The sequence below is a fragment of the Neovison vison genome, chromosome 12 (genome assembly GCF_020171115.1).
Source record: "Neovison vison isolate M4711 chromosome 12, ASM_NN_V1, whole genome shotgun sequence".
Lineage (NCBI taxonomy): Eukaryota > Metazoa > Chordata > Mammalia > Carnivora > Mustelidae > Neogale > Neogale vison.
Window position 1 is genome coordinate 87,376,638 of NC_058102.1, and position 13,560 is coordinate 87,390,197.

Sequence of the window (13,560 nt, forward strand, 5' to 3'; positions counted from 1 at the left end):
AGGGGCAGAGTGAGAGAGAGAATCTCCAACAGACTCCCCACTGAGCATGAAGCCCAAAGTGGGGCTTGATCTCAAGACCCTGAGATCATGACCTGAGCCAAAACTGAGTCAGAGGTTTAACCGACTGAGCCACCCAGGTGCCCCATTAGGTTTTATTTTATTTTGTTATTTTAAAAAAGATTTTATTTATTTATTTGACAAAGAGAGAGAGAGTACAAGCAGGGGAAGGCAGAGGGAGAGGGAGAAACAGGTTCCCATTGAGCAAGGGGCCCGATGTGGGACTCAATCCCAGAATACTGGGATCATGACCAGAGCCAAAGGCAGCTTAACAGTCTGAGCTACCCAGGCGCCCTAGGTTTGATTTTGAATGCAATGACTTGGAAGCCGCTGTCACTACCAAAACTAAGAGAGTAAAATGCTGCTTGTGGAAAACAATTCTTCCTATTTAATATGGTTTGAAGAAGCAGCCAAGCAGAGCCCACAAGGAAAACTTACCTATAGAAATTTGGTTAGAAACCCAGGCAAAAGGCAAGGTCTTGAAATCAGGCTGGGAGTTTGGGAGTGATATTTACTTATCATCGAAAAGTTTACCTACAAGCTGATTGCAGTAAGGCCCTGGGCACATGACCAACTAACTGGTCCACCTTCTGGAATACTTCACTTTCAATCTCCTTGATCTTGTCTTTTCCCCTCCGGTTTTGTCTTAGCCACCCCAGGTCCAGGGGACTGGGCCGTATTGTTGTCTTTGTTCCTAAACTGTGAGAGCCTGAGGGCAGGTGTGTTATCTTATTCACAGTGGAGTCCCAGATCTAGCCCAGGCCCTGGCGTGTAGCAGGCCCCCGTGACACGCCTGTGAAGTGACCTTTCCACACGTGCTCAAATACCAGTTACTAGAGGAAAATCCTTCACTCAGAAGAAAACTTTCCCTTATTCCTATTCGACCTCTATTTCATTTCTCAAATCCATCTCCGCCCCCTTCCAGTGTTTTCAGGTGGTGGGCTCACCCAGGAAATTCTGAGGGGACTGTCAACACCCTATCCTCCTCTTGATGGGCTTTCCTTCATTTCCTATCCTTTCTGCCCATACACCTGCCATTGGCAGATCCATCCTTTAAGGCAGAGAGGAAGACAAAAGACTGAATGAGTCAAGAGTCAGAAAGCTCTCAATGTGGGTGTTGACTTACTAATTCTTGTTCTTTTCACGCTGCAGTTAGAAGCAGAACAGAGCAGTCACTGAGCAGAGGCCCATGGAGGCCTCCTAGTGAGGTGCAGGGGGAAAAGCAAAGGGTTTAAGTTGGAATCCCAGCTCGGCAGCTCTTCGGCTTTTACCTTGATTAAACCACCTGCTTCTCAGAACCTATTTCCCCCCTAGTTTGGCGCTCGTTGCCAAACGCTGTTCTCAGACTCGCTACTACATCGTCACTACCTGGAAAGTTAATATAAAACACAGCCTCCTTAGTTAATAATCAACCAAGGCTGTTCCTGTCCCACAAAACAAGGAGATACGCAGCCATCATGTGCCTCCAGGTGGAAAACTCTCAGGCCTATAAAAATACCAGTATTCTTACCACCCAAACAAACACAAACAAAAATCTGAATCTCATCAAGCCTCTAAACACAACTATGAATTTATAGAAAATACCAGAACCAAGCGAACAGGCTAAACCATACTCTGAGGACCTAATCGATCAAGTTGAGGCTGCAGGAAACTGTGGGAGGACAATCTAGTGTCAGCGACAAACTGCAAAGAGGGAGGGATCAGAAAGTAGCAGGTGAAGAGATTTAACTTTCAACCTAAGAGATTTAAACCCGCTAACAAGTTGCTGATTTAAACAAACTAAAAAAAAAAAAAAAAAAAGACATCATTAGGAGAATGTGAACATTAACTGGATATTTTATATCAAGAAATTAGTGCTACTGGGGCAGCTGGGTGGCTCAGTGGTTTAAGCCTCTGCCTTCGGCTCAGGTCATGATCTCAGGGTCCTAGGATGGAGCCCCACATAGGGCTCTCTGCTCAGCGGGGAGCCTGCTTCCCCCCCACCCCCCGCCTCTCTGCCTAGTTGTGATCCCTCTGTCTCTGTCAAATAAATAAATAAAATTTTTAAAAAATTAGTGCTACTTTTTGAAAATATCACTTAGTCTTACATTTTAGTGGAGTATCAGAAAGGATATTATATTACATTGCTAACTGAAAACGGCAAGTTATAAAACCAGTATCAACGGAATAGTCTCACTTTGGTAAACTATCTATTTATTGTGGATTTACTTAGAGATCATACACATTCATAGCCAGGTGATTGTAAGAATATAAAACAACGGCGGTGGTAGCATGGGAGGGTGTGAAAAATATTTTTTTTTTTTAAGATTTTATTCATTTATTTGACAGAGAGAACACATGGCAGGGGAGGGGTGGCGGGCAGACAGAGAGGGAGAAGCAGGCTCCTGGCAGGTAAGGGGTCTGCTTTGGCTCCATCCCAGGATCATGACTGAGCCATGCAGGTGCCCCAAAACCAGGATTTTTAAATTCATGTTTTTCTTCTCCTTTCCGGTTTGTTGGAAAGGAGTAAATATCTCAGAGAAAAAATTTTTAGGTGTGATAATGGCTACCGCCCCAGTCTGATCACTGTGGTTATATTTTAAAAGAGTCCTTATCTTTAGAGATCGATAATGAAATTTTTCTGGATAAAACAATAGGATATATAGAATTTGCTTCACAGTAATCAAGGATGAGGGCAAGTAGGTGGAGCCAGAAATGAGTTGACTAATTATTAAAGCTAAGAGATGGGTATGTACATATGGATTAATAATACAAGTTGATGATCCCAGGCTCCAAGGATGGAGCCTGCCCTACATCCAAATGGGGCTCCCTGCTCAGCAGGGAGTCTGCCTCTCCCTGTCTACCTCTCCCCCAGCTCATGCTCTCTCTCAAATAAATAAATAAAATCTCTAAATTATACATATATGTTTCCCAAGTGATTCTAATATATAATCAACTGCTGAATTATAGTGAATGTCCTTTTAATATAATTTTGGAGAATAATTTTCCATATAATTCAATTTACTGATACCTTCCAATAAAGAATTTAGCTGGCCTTTGTCCCCAGTTCCTGGGAAGTAACTTCTAACTCCTTGGAATTTCCTGAGCGATAGGAATGTGTTTGTTATTCATGGTGGGCCTCTCAGATCAGACTCAGTTTATGCTAAACAAATGACTCAGCTGGTGGCTGGTCAGGCTGGAAAGATGAACCATGTGATTAGAGGGCTGGGGCTTTGAGCAGGTGATATCAGCCTGACCTCCAGCAGAGGGGAGAGAATGGGAACTAGAGATTAAATTCAATCATGTGGCCAGGGATTCACTAGGTAAGGAAATCACAATAAAAAAAGCTCTAGACTACTGACGCTTTGGTGAGCTTCCTCCGGTTCCTCCAGCAGCATGCTGGGAAGGTGACATGTCTTGAGGACGCAGAAACTTCTTGTTCAGAGCTCTCCCGGGCCTCACCTTATGTGTCTCTTTACTTGTCTGGTCCTGATGTGTATCGTTTGTAATAACGCAGTGATTGTAACTAGAGCGTTTTCCTGAGTTCTGCCAGTTGTCCTCATGGATTGTGGAAGCTGAATGGCCAGAGGAACCCCCAAATTTGTAGCGCTGGTCAGGAGTGCAGGGGGGCATGGGAGCTCAGGCACATGTGACTGGTGGCTGAGGAGAAGCAGTCTAGCCGGCGACTCTGTCCCTAACCTGTGAGCGGGGACCTAACCCGGAGTGACGCGGTTGAACGGCATGACAACTGCATAGTAATGTAAGTGAATGACCCCCTTCTATGATAAAGAGGGGACGGCAACCTCTGGGACTGAGGCGATGGTTAAATGAGATCACGTGCATAAAGCACCAAGCACAATGCCTGGCAGGTGAAGACGGGAAGTGAAATATCCCCTGGGAGACCAAACCTGTCATCCACTTCTGAATGGAAATTTCTACATAATATAACCCGTAGTATCCGGCGAAGACAGAAGGCCCAGGGAGAATAGGAGGTGTGTTGGGGAGAATGACAGGTGAAAGACGAAGGGATTCTTTAGAAATGAGGGCTCAGGTGAGGCAGAGGGAATAGACAAAGAGGCAACAAGGAAAAGAGGGTGCTACCCTGATGAGAAGAGCCGGAGGGTGGGAAACAGGCACCCTGGGGAAGTGGTAAGCCAAAAACAGAGGGGGCAGGGGTTCACTGCAACTTTATCTTAAGGACCTGGGGATCCCACCGTAGCCAGGGGGACCATTAAGAGAAAATAAGAGCACTTGTCTCTCTCCCAAAACCCAGGTCAGCAGGAATGGGAAAGGGAAGTTTCTCTGGTTGCCAGGGAGAGTGGTAAGCAGCAGGTCACCCTTAGCCCTTAGCCCTGGACAGGGTGATGAGGTGGGAGGATGGCTTAGTAGGGGCGCCTGCTGATCTGTAGAACCTGCTGTTTCTTCCGCCATTCAGCCCTCCTGTCTCCTTGCCTCCTCCAAGCCTCCCTTCCCCAGCCCCCACGCGCCCCAGATTACCTGTTGATGGTAGAAATTGTTGGCACTTTGTTCAAATCGTTCATCTTTGGTTTCCACAGTTTTCCCCAACTTCTGCAGTACCTGAGAATGTGAGTTGGAAAAGTCCATCAGGTTAGAGTCAAGTCTTTGTCATCCGTTGGCCTCATGGGACTCTGGCTTCTCAGAGTCTCAGATGCAGTTAAAGGGCTGTATTCCTATCAGTCCAATGGGATAAAAAATATAGCACACACATCGCGAAAAAAAAAATCACATTTTGTGGTTCTTCTCAAATTGGGGATCACCTGGGGATATAGAGTAGTGTGCTGGGGGTATATATAAAGCCTGGAATAAATAGGGCATATATGCCAGGAATGACTTGTTATTTAGAGTGGGGTTTTTTTTGGGGGGGGTATTACACTAAAATAAGGATTAATAAGAAGAATGTAAAATGTGCGTTGCTTAATTTTTTAAAAAACATTTTATTTATTTATTTGACAGAAAAGATCACAAGTAGGCAGAGAGACAGGCAGAGAGAGAGACAGAGAGAGAGAGAGAGAAGCAGGCTCCCCAGTGAACAGAGAGCCCAATGCAGGGCTCGATCCCCAAACCCTGAGATCATGACCTAAGCCGAAGACAGAGGCTTAACCCACTGAGCCACCCAGGCACCCAAGCATTGCTTAATTTTAATGGTAAAACAGGAGCCTTGAAGACTTTTCGCTTGCAAGACCCTCTTCCAGCCACAGCCACAGATTCCTCTAGATGAGGTGAGAGAGGCAAGTAGGAAGGAGACTCTTTTCTTGGGAGGGCCCTTGTGGAAAACTGTGAGGAACACTGATAAAACGCACTTGAAACTCAGCTCGAAATGAAGGCTCTCCGTCTATCTCCTCTCCCCTGTGAACCTGAGAACTAACTACCACTCTAGTCTCGGTGGTAAAGCAAAGGACAGGGAAATGAAAAAGATACAGCTCCTGTTCTCCCAGGAGACACTCACCTATAAACAAGTAAGCAAGCCCAGGCTCTACTACCTGGAGCCCCCAGTTTGGAAGGAGGCACAACTAACACCCCCCACCCAGGTCCAAGGAAGAATCTCGGGGGTTGCCCTCAACTACTTCTCTCTCACTTCCTTCATCGAATCCGCACTGTGTCCATCTCTGAAAGCCATCCCGGGCCTTCAAGTCTGTCATCGCTTTGTTCTCCGCGCTCGCTGTTTCTTGTCTGCCGACAGACCTCTCATGCTGCTGCCTAATGCCTTCTCACGATTCTCCACTCATCTGCTCCACGGATTTGTATGAAATGCCCATACGAATCTATCAGTTGTAGTTCAAACTCCAGCACGCAGACAGGTCTCAGTGACCTGACTCCTCAGGAAGCCTCACCTCGCACTAGTCCTCCTTCCTTCCTGTAGGTCCCCTCCCTAACACTTTTTTAGTTTCCCGAATAAGCCATACTGTTGCTTGTTGTAGATGCTGTGCCCTCTTTCTGGAATGTTCGTCCCCTCCTTGTCTCTCAGGCAACTATTAAAAAAACAAAAACAAGAAACAAAACCCATTTAGGGGCACCTGGCTGGCTCAGTCAGAAGAGCAAGGGACTCTTGATCTCAGGGTTGGCTCAGAGCCCCAGGTTGGCTGTAGAGAGGACTCAAACAAACAAACAAACAAAAAAAGATGTAAAAACCCTAACTCATATTCCATATCCTTTTATGATGCTTAACCACATCTACTTCACCCTGTTGAGTTAATCACTCCCTCCTAAGTACTTACAACCTCTCCACCTTGCATACACTTCTGTTACTGTTTTGTTTTGCTTTTTTTTGTTTGTTTTAAAGATTTTATTTATTTATTTGACAGAGAGAGATCACAAGTAGGCAGAGAGGCAGGAAGGGAAGCAGGCTCCCTGCTGAGCAGAGAGCCCAATGCGGGACTTGATCCCAGGACCCTGAGATCATGACCCGAGCCGAAGGCAGCGGCTTAACACATTAAGCCACCCAGGCGCCCCTTCTATTACTGTTTTATTATTTGTATTTATCTAGCTGTGTGTCCTTCTAAACTGTGGGCTCCTTGAGAATTGGGTACTTGCCTTATTCACCTAGATTTCTCAGTATCCAATAAAGAGATACTTAACACTTCTACCAGGAAGGAGAGGGGGACGGATACAGGAGAGTATCAACAGGCTGGGCCTTGAATTAAGATTTTGCTAAACTACAGGGCACCTGGGTACCTTAGCTGGTTAAGTGTCTGCCTTTGGCTCCCGTCATGATCCCAGGGTCCTGAAATTAAGCCCCGCCTTGGGGGTGGGGGGGGGGTCCCTGCTCAGCAGGGAGTCTCTTCCTCCCTCTCCCTCTGCCCCTCCCCTCGCTCATGCTCTCCTCTCTCAAATAAATAAATAAGGCCTTAAAAAAAACACAAAGATTTTGCTAGACTGGAATAGAGTATAAAGCGGGAGAATGGAAAGAGACAAAGTCAGAGAAGTACCCATTTTCACACGGCTTTTTGAGATGGCTCCGTGTGGCGGGTTTAGAGTGTGTTATGGGGAGTGGTGGGTAAAGGAGCTAGAAAGGGAGACTGCCTTCTCACTGCGAAGGGCTCTGAATCACAGGCAAAAGTGCCCAGGTCCTGGGGGAGGCCCTATGTAGAGCCTCGGACCCATGTTTCTCCGTTCTTAATCCCGGGGTTGGCATCTCTCACTTCCGGAGTCCTCTCTGGGGTGGTTACGATCAAGGGCTCAAACAGAATATGCCTTGCCTTGGCCTTTCCACTTACTGCTGTAAGCCTTTGGGCAAATGAAGCTATGCGTTTCTTGAGCTTCCGGTTAGAGAACTCCCCTTCCCCCACTAAGGTGCCAGCATCTCCTGAAGTTGTTGGGAGGATTAAGTGACATGCTTTCCCAGTGTTACCCTGCAGGGAGCACTCAATACAAACCCACTGTTGTTCGTCTGGTTCCACTCCCTTCCCGAGGAGCACCTGTCTATTTCCTTCTCGGTTCAGCCATAGGTCTGTCTATGTGTCTAACTTCACCGCACCGAACACCTGGCCATGGGTATGCGGAGTCCACCGGCTTCCCCGACCCAACCCTCCCTCCCCCACCAACAAAACACCATCCTCTACCAGAAAGTTGCAAAACCACCTTGTTTTAGTGGTAAGTGCCTCTCTCACTTCCTTCCTGCTACTCCTCCCGTCCTTTGCCCAGGGGGCATGGTTCATTTTTTAGGTGGAAGGGGCAGAAAGGATGGTCAGCTCAGTCTTGAGTTAATGGGACACACCCGATTTCTCCAGCCCCCACAGGGTTCAAGGCAAAAGGCTTCGAAGGGCTGTGAGTATGTGTGCTGAACACTCCTGTCTTTAATTCCGAAACTGAAAAAAGGAGTGTGATATCACCCTGAAAGCATCACCCAGTGCCCTGGGCCCTAAGTCACTTGTTGCCTTTGGCAACAGGCTGTGTATCAGGACACATGACCTATGCTGCAGACATTCTTCCTTATCCAGAGTTCCCTGACAGAACAGAAGGTACGTGCTCAGCAAACATCTGAAAGAATGAGCAGATTTTACCTTTGGGTCACTTGCCGATGAAAGCCCACCCAATGCTGGTCCCTAAAGTTCTACATTAAGAATTTGGCCCCTGGCAGAACAGGAGACATTTAGAGAGAAAGAACAGGAACAGGAGACAAAGTGGATGTGGCAAAATGTGAAAGCTTGGCGAAAAAGGTCAAGAATGTTCCAGGGTTCACTGACCTATTTTAACGTTTATGTACATTGGGGTATGAAGACAAAGCTTAAAAAAAGAAATCACTGCAGATATGTTTGGTGGCTACGGTTCTTTACCAGGACCCTCCCCCCATAATCATTTATTGTATTTTAGTTTACTCTCTCCACTGGGGAAATTTGAACAGGACCCGGGTAAGATATTATGGAATTTTGTTAAAATTTTTTCCTTAGGTGGGACAACCATACTGTAGTTTATGTGAGAAATCCTCACTTTCAGAATATATGCTAAAGTAAGCTCTTCCTGAAGATGGTCTTAATATACTTAACAGCCTTTTCTGCCACCACTCCCTGCATTCCAGCTGAGCTGCATTTCTCACTATCTGGCCTCAAAGGATTTCCACACTCCAGGTCTTGCTCATGCTGGCATTCCTCAGCTCGAATGCTCCCCCACCAGTTGCCTGAGGAACTACTAATCAGCCAGAATTCCCATCTCAAATTCCACCTCTACTATAAAACCTCCCTCCATTCTCCTCAGTCTTTCTCTCCTCTGAATTCCCACAGAGTGCAGACCTCTCCGATGACTCATTTCACTTTTTTTTTTTTTTTTAATTAGACTGGAAGCCTCTGGCAGGTGAGAGTACCTCTTACTCATCTCTAAATTCCTTCCCAGGTCCAGCCCAGGATCCTGGACAAAGGAATTTTTCTGTTAGTATTGTTGACAGAACCCTCTAGAAGACAAGTTGAATAAAAAGTCAGTAGAGGAAAAGACCGACAAAGAGGTGGTAAACAATGCCGCTTCTCAGGGGAGAACTGAGAGATTTGCCACAGAGAAATCACAAACAGATGGTGAAAGCATTCATTTGAAATGTGAAGAAGGATCTTGCTGTAAAAACACAATTCAGTCTCATGTTGAGTCTGGGTGGAAACTGGAAAATAAAACAAAAAGAATGCTTCATCTCTACTGTGTGTGACACTCACTGGACCTTCAACCCCTGGCTCTCCAGAGGAGGTCTGAGTAAAAGGGGTTTCTCCTCCTTTGGCTCCTGAGAGAGCAGCGGAAGTGGGCAGGCACAGATGTCAGCATGGTTTATCTGGAGCCTTGTAAGGACAGCGGTCTGGAGTTGGGATCCTAAGGTGGAACACCTGGCCTTCAGTGATAGTTCTGCCATTTGCCAATTGCTTTGAAGTCTCATTTCTTCATTTCTAAAATTGGGCTGTTAATAACATGCTCAAAGTGTTGCAAAGACGAAGTGAGACCATATCATGAGAGTGCTGGCCTCATAGAGAGAGAGATGGTGTCTTTCTTAATTTCCTGTGCCTCGTCAATCATAGACGCTTAATATTTGACCCATTTGACTACGTGACACCTGAGTTATTATATTTACTTAGAATATTACAGCCAACTGCTTATAAAGAAAAATACAACAACTGTAAAGTGTACCAGGGAGTCCTTTCTTTTGATGGTAACCTTCTCTCTCTCTGTCTTGCCTTCAAAAACCTCTCAGGACTCAAGGACTCTGGGAGGCTGAGTTGAGCTCCTTCCCACATTCCAGGCCATTCCCACCCTATTCAAGTGCATCAAGACCTCCAGGGGGCCAGAGGTACTGCTCCAAGTTCGGGGTCTGCCTGCCTTTTTGTTTATGTCTGGGTTCAGGCCATCTTCCTGTTTTCTGCCTTAACCTGCAAGTTCCCTAAGGCAGACAAATGTGAGGGGGCTCTCTGTTTTCTCGGGGTTCAGACCAGGAAGAACAGGTTGTAGCCGGGTGGCTGGTTTTCCCTTTGGGAAGTATTTGCCTCTGAGGTTCGAGGCACCCTCGCCCCTTCTCTCGTTTTGGTATATCCTTACCACGTCTAATTTCCAAATCACTTAACATCGACTTTCTCATTTTTACAGATGCAGAACCTGAAGCCCAGAGCCGGGACATTATTTATCTAAGGCTTTCGAGTCCATGCTTTGAAAAGAAGAGAATCCCAAGCCAGGGGCACAGTGTTGATGATTGGCTGGATGAGGACAGGAGGTGAAAGAGGGAGGTAAAACCAATTGCTGTGTATTTTTAAAATAACTACTATCCATGAGTTTTTGGTCTTCTGGATTTTTTTTGTTTTTCCAAATGATAGCAAAGCTGGTCCCTCCTGTTCCTCCACACGGTTTCTAACTAGATCTGCCCACAGGCTCTGATCGCAATCAGATTTTAACTAGACAGCCTTTCAAGACGCTGAAACCATGATCAAGGTGAAGTTAGAGTAAGTCTAGCCACACAAAATCTTTCCTTTTCCTCCACTCTTTCACATGACCCTGGCTTCCTCAAAGACAAAAAGGACGTTCATCGACCAGGAGTTGATAGGTTGAGAGCTGAGAGCTTCAGGTTACAAGGGAAGGGCAAACTCTGGACAGGCAGAAATAAGAATGTCATTAAAATGTGTAGAGAGGTGTTACAGGGGGACAGTTTACCTACATGCTAGTGCTGTAGTAGGGCCACCCAGAGCTAAACGGAGGACACAATCTAGAAAGAGATGCTCCTTCATCACTCCGGGCCGGGTACTTTCCAACACCAAAGAGACCGCACGGGCTACCGCTTACATCAGCTTCAACAATGGGCAGTGGCCAGGCAGGGGTGGGTACAGAGAGAACCCTGCAGAACTACTCTAGTCCTTGTGGACTAGGTGGTCCTCGCTGGTAGCACAGCCGGTCACGGCTGCCTTATGAGTTTGGGGAGATTCTCCCTTTCGAACCTTCAATTTCATCATCTGTAAAATACCATCGTTGCTGGACTGCTACGACAAAAACTGCCAACGTTGGTTCCTTTCACCTGTCCTGGGCCAGCCCGAGCCTTGTTTAGGGTTCCTGAGGGAGACTGTTGTCTCCTCGGCGTCCTCCGAGATCGGGTGATTTCCTCCGTTCTCTCAAATTGTTCTATTTTAAGAGAAACCCGGACTGGGTCCCACTCCCGTTTGCAGGAGAAGCGGGGACCCATCGGTTCGGCCCAGGCCCCCCGGGGATCCTGTACGCCCCTCTCACCGCATCCGGCTGGCGGGAGCGGCGGGTGTGTGGGGGGGCGGCCACCTACCTTCTCCTGGGCCCTGCTGAACTTCTTCTGCACCTGCTTGGCGAACAGGCCGGCGGCGCCTCCCGCCTTGCCCTCCGCCATCCTGCCGGCTCCGGGCGGCCTGGCCCGGCGGCCTGTGGTTTTCTGGAGGCCCCCGAGGAGGAAGTGCGGTTCCCGGCATGCCTCGCATCCGGCCGTGGCTGTGGCGGCCCCGCCCCACGTCGCTCGAGACCCCCGCGGCTGCCCAGGCTCCTCCGGAGGTGGGCTCCCCACGCAGCCGCGGTGGTCCCGAGGCCCCCAGGCCCAGTACCGCTCAGCCCCGGGCTCCAAGGGGGACGTCTGGAGCGGGGGCCGTACCTGTTCCGAGGAGGAGGCTGGAAATTTGGGACTGCCCTCAGGTGGTGCTCACTCAAAACCAGCCTTGAAGCTGTGCCGCCCGGAGGGATGGGAGCACCAGCCCCAAAGAACAGTTTTCTAATGTGGGCCAAGACTCATTCGTGCCCGTAGCCGATTCGCCATAAACATCAGCATAAACTGGAACGATGGGGTAGAAAGATTGCGATTTCCACTTAGCAAGAGTATTGGGAAACGTTTCACTGCATGGCCATGTCTTCTGGTTGCCGGGTGGAATGCTCATCTTATTCCAGGTTACTGTTTTTAAGGATGGAAAGCCTCTGCTGTAAGCCTGAACTGGTAGGGACCAAGTGTGGGAAGGCGCAGGACTCCACATCGGCATTTGAAAGGGAGGAACAACTGAGCCAGCGCTCGAAATGGGGGTCCTTAGGAAAAGGGAGGGTCTTACTGGAAAACGACAGAGGAGGAGAGAATGGAAACCCACGCTGGGGAGAGGGGCACACGTCTATAGCGGGATGGACTGGTGCGTGTACTCCATGGAGGCAGAGTGTGAACACAGGTCCAGGCTGGGAAAGTGAGGATGAGGCTGCCCAGATCACACCCGTTGCTCCCACCGAGGTCTTCTACTGGAAGCTGATGGCTTTGAGGGGATAGCTGGAGATTAGGACACTGGGTTGGGAGGTGTCATTTACTTACAGATTTTTACCGTGCTGTAACCTTCCTCCAAGAGGGGAAGAGGGTCAAGATGACTTCCTAAGGAGTGGAGAGGGAAGCTGGAGGCCCTTGTATGCTGTTTCCCAGGCCATTCCCCGAAACAGGCGTACTGCACTCAGGGTCAGCTGTGTGACAGACATGGCTCCGTGTTGAGAAACCAAGGATAAATTAAAAGGAGAGAGAGACAGATCTCTGACCTCAAGATACTTTAAGTCTGGAGGTGGAGAGAGGTTGGTAATCAAATGGTTATAATATTGTGTGCTTAAGGTATTTATAGAGATGGATACAAAATTGTCAGGTCCTAGGTCGTTGGGGTTTATGCTAGATATGAGCTGTGGGGATAGTCTAGAAGGGGCAGAGTGCAGAAAATGGAAAGACTTGATGTTGGATGGGAAGAAGAGGGGGAGAAGCCCAGGGGATGATGGTACTGTGGGAAACTGAGGGATGGTCATGATAATAAGTCTGTAACTAGCAGAAGGGGGCCAACACTTGTGTCACTCTTGGAAGTCCACACCGTCCTTAGCAATGCAGGCCAGCCACTGCCTCCTAAGAAACCCTCTTCTGTGCCAATCTCTTAGGAACTGAAATCAGTGATCACCAAATCCTGTAGTTTTAAAGCACGGACAATCTTTAGAAGTTAACTAGATGAGGAAATTAAGTCCCAGAAAAAGCTGGTGACTTCCCAGGATTACCCAGTTGCTCAGTGTTGGAACCGGGATGGGAATACAGGCATCCTGACCCAGCTTTTTACAGTACAGACGCTGTTCCAGAGGATTCTGCTGACGTTGCAGCCTACAAAGCCAGGACCGGTCTTAGCCAGTTTCTTCAGTTATGACTTTAACTACCTATTCTCTCTTGTCTGGTCCTCAGGGATCACTATGAACAGCTGCTTCTCATCTACTTTGCCTTCTTTCAGTTCCCTTCTCAGTCTATTGTAGGCCACTCCAAAAGACTGAGTCCAGGCCAGAATCAGGCAGAATTATCAGCTTCCCAGTTCTCTGTGGTTTATAGAACCCCGGATCCGGTTGTCTATTTTAGTCCCAGCCTTGAAATGCTGACTCACACATAGTTGGAGGCCCTATATTGTTGTCTCTTCTTCCTTTTTGTTCTGCTCAACCTTTCCCTCTCTTTGTCCAGTATCTTCTTTTCTCCTTGTTTCTATTCTTGCCTCCCTCGTCTCCTTTGTAATTTGTCTCTTTCTTTGTCAGCTGGTATCTGACCTACCACAGAGT

At 47.7% G+C, this 13,560-nt stretch overlaps 1 protein-coding gene across 4 annotated transcripts in view; it reads right to left on the minus strand.

The window, feature by feature from the left end:
- The window catches only part of BIN2 (bridging integrator 2), a 31,309-nt gene extending 19,888 nt beyond the window's left edge, over positions 1-11,421 (minus strand). For 3 of the 4 annotated variants that reach the window (XM_044227257.1, XM_044227258.1, XM_044227256.1), the window contains exons 1-2: positions 11,282-11,421; positions 4,534-4,614 (exon numbers count right to left, since the gene is read on the minus strand). In XM_044227257.1, the coding sequence (XP_044083192.1) occupies positions 4,534-4,614; positions 11,282-11,362 (162 nt within the window). In that variant the 5' untranslated portion in view covers positions 11,363-11,421. Of the gene's footprint in view, positions 1-4,533; positions 4,615-11,281 lie in introns of those variants that run through there. The other variant, XM_044227259.1, reaches the window with a different exon arrangement.
- Positions 11,422-13,560: the final 2,139 nt, after the last annotated feature.